This window comes from Gavialis gangeticus, unplaced genomic scaffold, assembly GCF_001723915.1.
Source record: "Gavialis gangeticus isolate Ggan-Ray unplaced genomic scaffold, GavGan_comp1, whole genome shotgun sequence".
In the NCBI taxonomy this organism is placed as follows: Eukaryota; Metazoa; Chordata; order Crocodylia; family Gavialidae; genus Gavialis; species Gavialis gangeticus.
In genome coordinates, this window is record NW_017728995.1 from 46,332,137 (window position 1) to 46,340,159 (window position 8,023).

Sequence of the window (8,023 nt, forward strand, 5' to 3'; positions counted from 1 at the left end):
CTCTCTCTCTCTCTCTCTCTCTCTCTCTCTCAAAAGTGCACCAAGAAAATATCCTATTAAACCCCATTTTTTGTAGTGCCAGGGTGTACTCTTAAATTATATCTACTTTGAACACTGAGCATGTCATATAAACCAATGCTAGCATTCAATTTTGAAAAGCATTGTGTTATAAGGCGGCAATAACAACTTCCATGAAAAAGCTGGCAATGTCATAGTTCTACCACGAAGAGATGACTTACAAATGATACAGTTCAGAAGAAGGTTCTGTAATATTGCTGTTACAAGCGGACACCAACAAAGTGCTTTGCAATTTGTCAAAAAAAAAAGTCAAAACGTTGCACTGTGTACCCATAGTGCTGTACTCGCAATTTAGAGCTTGCTATCCAGATATAGTTTGGTTTTAGTGAATGCACATTCTTCCACATCAGGCAATTCTTTGGCATAAAGGACACTGACAGATGAACAGCTCCCCACTTCACAGAAAGCACCATGAACTACAGCAACCCCCACAACCCAGCAGACATTTGCTGTTGGCTCAGACGGGGTGCTGGGGAGGGGGAAATCAAACTCCACTTTTAAACTGATTCAGAAGGAGTTACATATCTGCAGCTCTTGCCCCCCCCTCCCCCCCAGTTCCAGTGCTCTCTGTATGATGGGAAGGGGAGAATGGAGGGGAAAGAGCTCCAGGCTGGGGTTTGCCCAGCTCGCACTGGGGAAGACGGGAGTGGATTGAAGCCCCCGCATCTCAGGGGGGCAAACCCCAGCCCAGAGTTCCCTCCTTTCCCCTCCCTTCTCCCTTTTCCATCATGCAGAGAACACCAGGGGTGGGGTAGGGCTGGGCTGCATCAACCCAGCCACAATCAGACAGAAGCTAATGAAGGTGATCCACTTCGGAGCATCTTCATCTGAACCCTCATGTAACAAGGGTTAATTTGTTGCATGATTGGGAATTTTTCAAGCACTCTGCAACCATGCACTTCTATCAGGACATAACTGTAGAGCGCTTTCAAGGGGCCGATTGCATGACAAATGTCACTTCTGTCAGTGCCCAAAAGCACAGTTTTATGCTTTATCAAGACAGTCTGACTTTCAGTCTGATTTCATGCAAACCTGACAGCGGCTGATGATGTTTTCCAGTTCTCCTGATTTCATAGTCTGTGGTAAAGGTTTCCTATAAAAAGAAAGGGAAACCACGTTTACTTTGCTCTTTCCTATAAGCGCAGGGCAGTGAGCATTTTCTGATTTTGTACTGCTGTGCTCTTTCATCCTGCACATCAGCTCTCATCTATTTTAGCTTGTCCCACCACAGCAAGCATCATAGTGGGCCTTTACACACACCACTGATTTTGAATCAGAGGAAGGCAGAGGGGAGGAGGGAGAAATACCACAATCCCACCATTGTGATCTCTTAGGCATGAGTCCAAAATCCAAGTCTTTCTGCTGCCTGAAACAGGCTTATAATCAGGGCTTTAGATTCTCATGATTTTAGAAATTTGTTCTTATCCCCTGCTTAGGCTGGAGGTGGACAGTGGCATGAGCTCTGTAGTTGACAAGACTGGAGACTACTGGGTGCATCTACGCATTCAATTAATGCGCTAGTACCTCCATTGCGAAGTACTGGAAAAAAGGCACATTATCTTACTTTAATGCACATTAGTTAAAGAGCACAGGGTGCCTGTATACGAGCATGGAGGCTTCTCTGACACACTGTAACTAAGCACATCAGCGCAGACTCAATTATTTGAGTCTCCTTAAGTGTAGTTATTACTGCATTCCAGCAGCCTCCCATGTCTTGTGTATCAGCATCCTCCGCACTTAAAAATTCTGGTGGGGGTGCTTGAACTAAAGCTTGCTGAACGAGTTTTAGTTCAAGCACCCCTACTGCCATTTTTAAGTGTGGGGATGCTGATACACGAGACACTGTAGCACTTTAATGTATGATGTGTAAAAATACCCACAGCTTTTTTGTGACGCTTTAGTGCACATTAAAATAGGCTAATGTGCATTAAAACACATGTGTAGATGAGCCCAGTGAGTCAGTTTTGTAGAAAGAATTCAGTATTATTGAACAGTAGGGAAATGTTGAGAATGGAGTCTTTAGAAGCACAGGGACATAGCCTGCCATATTCTCTGCAGGTGCCTACGGATAGCCCTGAAGGGCATCCAACATTTACCAAGAAAAAGGTATAGGGTTTGTTAAAGACACCTTGAAATCATCAACTTTGTTTGTAGTATTTATATATATGCACCACACGCACTTAGAGGAACCAGGAATTCGGAAAATACTTGCTTGCCATATCAAAGTTTAGCACTGAGTACCTAATAGGCTAATGAACACTAGAAAATCCAACTGAGATGGTTAGGATTTTACAAGCAGGAGAGCAGTGTAGAACCAGGGCCAGGAAGTTCTAATTAACTGGGCATTGACACAAAAAAGTTTCTACAAGGTAAAGGAGCACGGGACGTTTTAACACATAAGTTGCTCTGCAGTATTGTCTCCTGTGCATGTTCTTACCCTGTGGTAGATGAAATCTAATTCATATCAACTTAACCCTCAAAGTGACTTAAGTGCCTCTTTTGGTGTTGGAGATAGTACCTCTTTTCCAGGTACTGGGAGACAAACCCACCATTGGCATAAGCAGGTGAAACTACTGAAGACAATGGAATTACAGTAGCTTATATCAGTTGTGAATGTCTCCATTTGCATTTAAGAGGTCCATTTTGGGAAGGAATAGGAATTAAGGTTCTAATCCTTGACTCTCAAGCCCCTTTGTATTTAGAAAGTTCCAGCACTGCAACACGACCCTGAATCTCATAAAGCCAACCCCAAGATCATCACTGGGGGGATTCTCAGATAATGTACAGCTAATTAATGGCTCCTCATTGTTTCCTCACTCTGGGCCTGCAGCAAATCTAGTAGATGTGGTTAAGGGAAAGAAGACATGGCTTAGACTAGCTTACCTGAACATTCTTCTTGGATCCAGTGAAGCCAACCAAAAGCTGTAGGAATTGGCATAGTAATTGCAAGTCCCTCTACTATGGCACTCTATGAATGGAACGGCTCGGAATTCTTCCAAGCAAGACCCAGGAGATGCCAATGCTTGACCAGAAGCTTCTGAGCCAGCACCTGTATACTATAATCAAAAACACCTTTCATCAAAATCTATTAATCAGCTTTTACTATATTGGAGGCAAAGTGAAACAAAATACAACAAAATACATCTCTTTAAAACATGCTGTTTACCAAGACATGTTGTGCGACACAGCAGGACAACAGCCATCAGCCTTTTATGAAGGGATGGATTATTGTATTGTTGACTGGTCTTATTTGGTTAATATGGTCTATTCCCTTGTAGTAAGGCCTAGAAGTCTTACGACAATTAAAAGGACTTCATGTTATTTCTTTATCCCCTGAAAAAACTGAAATTCCCATGAAGAGGTTTGGGGCCCATCTAGTTAAGGACCACAAGTAAGTAACCTGATTTCAAATAGATTACTTCTTGTTTCACAAAAATCAGAAGAGGAATTTTTCATACTTGTAAAAATGGCATCAAAATGACCCCTGACAGCAGAATGGTTTGAACAAACACCTTCTTTGGGGTTGGCAAAAATCTGCATGTTTAATATTAGAACACAGTAGTAACCAGTCTCTTTAAACAAATTGTCTTCCTTTCCTTTTCATATTTATGGAGCTTTATATAGAGGTATCCTGGGGAAGGCAGCAAACCTCACATCTCATCTAAAGGGTTCTGCTTCATCTGAAGAGATTGTGGGGCTGGAGAGGGAATGTTTAGCTCAATCAGTCACCCACAATTGCTAACATGGGGCATGGGGAACTTTCACCAAAAAAAGGTAGTATAATAATCCCCTCAATGTTGGCATACATCTTTCTCTGCTTTCCTTTAGCTTCTCAGTAATGAGGTACAGAAGCCCACTGCAGATTTCCTTCAGATCAGGAAAAAAGGTGTGCTGTCCTTTTTGTAGAAGGGCTTTGCTCTGCAAATTTGTACTTTTATTTTGTTCTTCTGTGGAGTTTGGCTTTTAAATATGATTTACATTAATGCTGCCTGGTATTGCTAAATCTGTAATTTTGGTTGTTGAAATGGCCCTGATTTGCTGTGGGCTACGCTTGCAATGTAATTCATTTTCAAGTCAGTTCAGCTGCATCCACTAATGAAAACTTCATCGTAATTTAAATGAGCATAAAAGGAAGAAGCATTCATTAATTTTCTATCAGTCCATAGTATCCCAGCATACCAAGGTTCTCCTTTTTTCTGTCCCCCTTTTCCTCTAATGGCATCTATTTTTGAGTGCAGATTGGAAACCCCATCTGCAAGGAGGTGTTTTTAGGCTCTGCCATTAACCTCTAAATCAAAGGGATTAGAAAAAATCTTGCCTGTTTTTAGCCAAAAAGATCTCTATGACTATTAAACAAGCAAACAAATAAATGATGCTTAACAAATGCTAGTGATGCTGAGATGAGAGGAGCAGGAAAATATGTGAATATAGCAGCTCCCAGCTATAATTTTAGTCTATTTTTTTCTCTTACCATAACAAAGGAAAAACCCTTCCAGAGAGAAATCCAGCCATCAGGACACAAAGGAACTGCAGTTGTTTGACTATGAATTGCTATTACCATTGCAGGTCCTTCACAGACAATACACCTATGATATGAAACATGTGTATTAGATGGCAAAAAAGAAATAAGCTGTTCTGGTCCTTGATGATACCTTTTCCCTTTGTTTCAGAAAGTAACAGCAATTTTGATATAAAACTATTTTTTGTGCAATGAATGAGAAGCTACAAAGCAGCAGGGAAATCTGGTGAGCAATTTTCAACTGCTACAATATCCATTATCTTCAAAATATTCATGAATAACACTTCACATGACTTGGTGGGGGATCGGGAAGACTATCCCTAGAACACTTTGATCGTGTTAAGGCTGGCAATAGGCTAAGGTTCTCTCTTTTTATGTATCTTGAAGCGCAGGTTCTGCAGCTTTACTTGCCAATATTAAAAAAGACCTGCTCCCTTCTTCTGGCATACAACTGGACTGGAGAGAGAGCAGCTTAGTACGCAAAACTGGCCTGAAGTTCACCTTCCCACCTCCTGATCTTGCTGCTTCTCTGTGCAGAGCTGTGGCTTTCTGACATTTAGAGCTGCCTGAGGGCTTTTCTGATGTAGACTTAGTTGCAAAAAGCCATGTGCAACCAAAAATACAGTTGAGGACTGGCATTGTGCAGGGATTTTAGAGCCAGGCTCCCTTTTCTTCAGGCACATCTTGCTTTCTCTATTACTCTAACAGAAAAAGTAGTGAGATCCTAATGGTTTGATTATTTCTAGTCCAGCTGGCATAGCCCTTACGTGGCTAGGTAAGTGTTGGATGTCCCCAGATACCTGGGTGATAGAATTTAAGAGATATATCTGCAAACAAACAAGGATTTAAAACAAAATCTTCTGTTGTACACTTGCCCAGAGATATTGAACAGGAGAACATTAACCATCCTGATATATAATTTTCTTGCAGCAACTACAGTAAATATGGTTTATTCCAATATGTGCGTTAAAGTAAATTCAGCTGACAGGAGAATGACACCTTGTATTCTGAAATTAAAGCTGTTTACATTCAGCCTATCCACATCCAATCTTCCTATACACAGTAGCAGTCAAACATTATAATAATATTGTTCCTGAGAACCATCAGGGTCAGCAAGACTTTGAGTTATCTTTCTAGTGCTGGGTATGCAAATTAAACCTACCAGATCAAAAAATAATTGCGTGATCTACCCATGTCAGAAGGAGAGCCAACATTCTTAAACTCATACCTGCTAATATATGGCTCCAAAGCTCTGCCAGAAACTGGTGCCATGTCTGGTGGCATTGCTGCTGCAGTAGACAGCCAATATGAGTAGTCATTGCGAGAAGCAAAATTGCAAATCTTGTTGGTGTTACAGAATAAAAATGGCATAGTGGTAAATCTCTGCAGGCAGCTACCAGCTGTTCCTGAAAAGACACAGTATGGTAGTCTTATAAAAGGCAAGAGATATGGTTAGTTCGGTAAATGGAACAGAGGTGTGATGGGATCCAATCTATTGTATTAAGAGTAAAGAGATGTAAAGCATGTAAAGAAAATAAATTATGCAGCTCTGTATAACAGTATTTTAAGAGACAATGGGTGTGTCTACATGTGAATATTAATGTGATGCAATAAATTCTGGTGTAGTTCCTGCTTGAGTTAATTGCTTCCAGGCTCAGCGTTAACATGTGTGCCCAGGACCACAGCTTGTTGAACTGGGGCAGCGCTGCCCCGGCTGGCAGGGGACCCGGGGGGCAGGGGAGAGGGGGCAGCAGTTTGCCAGTCTGAGGCTGTTCCAATTTGGTTCAGTGCTATAGAGGGACTGACTGGGGCACAAGGGTGCTACACTGCAGGGATAGCTGGCAGGCAGCCCTGCACTGTAGCACTCTCATGCCCCAGCCACCGTCTACATGTTTGTTATAGCAGAGGAAATAACTCTGGTGTAGGATAGTACTTGTATCAGGCAGTACTAACTTACGGTGGAGTTAATTAGTTTACTCCAGCTTAATAGCTCTGCATGTGTAGATGGAGATGATTTACTGCAGAGCTGAGTAGGCAATTCTGCATTAAGCATCTTGTGTAAATGCTCCCTAAGATTATTAAATTAAATACAAGGAGGCTCCATTTTAAAATAACGTTGGAGATCAGAACAAAATCCATTACAAGGGGTGTTTTGCTTTATGCTGTAATACCACTTACTACTCAGTCCCTGACACGGAATGGCCAGGCTGAAAAAAAAAAGCTTGAGTTGCATGAAAAGAATTGCTCCTCTTTGAGCCATGACTCCTGCTCTTGGGTTCTCTTGGAGCAGCACACCTCTCCACCACCCTTTAATTAGATCTAACTGTAGGAGTAGTCTCTTGCCCCAGGCATACAGTGAAGATTGGTAGCTCTAATACTTTCATTCCAGATAAATGATCAGATAAATAATCAGATATTTACTGCATATTTGCTTTTTGTACATGTAGCTTAGCATTATTTTGTACTGTTCAGTGAAGAGGTTGTGATCTTTGCACAAAATGTCTTGAAGATTTTTAATACAATACCAAGGTCCTGTCCATGTGCTCGCTCATTTCCTTGTACAGAAAGCAGAGAATAACCGCTATAGAGGTGAGATGTTCCAGATGGACAAGAAGGCATCATTGTTGACTGGCTGTGTCGGGTAAAGATGAACCCTCTTCTTGCTGAGCTAGGGATGAAAGCACCTGGGTATCCAGGTATGCCTGGTAGGCCTGGAAAGCCAATGAGCCCAGGTTGTCCTGTGTACAAAACAAATAAAACAAGCCTTTTTTTGCAACCCTTATGGCTCTGTCTATTTTCTAGTAGTGACTGCATTCTGAAGTAACTGTAGAAACACTTGGAATCAAAATTTTAGTCAACACATAGATACAAACTTGAAGGTTTTTGTTATTTATATTGTGTTAGGACCTAGAAACTCTTACGAGATCAGGACCACTCTGTGCTGGCCTTGATCACACAGGAAAAGGCAATTCTTGTCTCAAAGAGCATACAGTAAAAACAGCAAAACTATAAAGACAAGCAGAGGTGAAATGATTTATGCAAGGCCACAAAGCAGGCTAGTAATATGGTCAGGAACAGAATCTGGAGCTCCCAGCTATCAGTCTAGTATCTGCTCCAATAAAACACATCAGTTTTTATTCTTACTTTTAGCTACAGCTCTCTTTCTAGGAGACATATTTCCAAACAGTAACCTAACTTGAGAAATTTAACTTTGCTTACTTTACAAAAATTAATATTAGTCAAAATATATATTTAAACTTCTGCTGAATGGAAACAGTATTTAAGTAGGTTTCTTATGGAACAACTAAATAAATATTAATATATTACAATGCATTTTGATTCTGTGCAATACTGTACAATCAGATGTCTGCACTGTTTGCACTGTAAGTATGCCTACACTGCATGATATGGTATAGAGTAGACGAT

General features: G+C 41.1%; 1 protein-coding gene across 1 annotated transcript in view; it reads right to left on the minus strand.

Moving 5' to 3' along the window:
• Positions 1–778: 778 nt before the first annotated feature.
• COL4A3 (collagen type IV alpha 3 chain) overlaps positions 779–8,023 on the minus strand; it is a 114,205-nt gene continuing 106,960 nt past the window's right edge. The window contains exons 47-51 of the mRNA XM_019503635.1: positions 7,123–7,335; positions 5,826–6,003; positions 4,550–4,664; positions 2,962–3,134; positions 779–1,171 (exon numbers count right to left, since the gene is read on the minus strand). Coding sequence (XP_019359180.1) covers positions 1,090–1,171; positions 2,962–3,134; positions 4,550–4,664; positions 5,826–6,003; positions 7,123–7,335 — 761 coding nt within the window. The 3' untranslated portion in view covers positions 779–1,089. The remainder of the gene's footprint in view (positions 1,172–2,961; positions 3,135–4,549; positions 4,665–5,825; positions 6,004–7,122; positions 7,336–8,023) is intronic.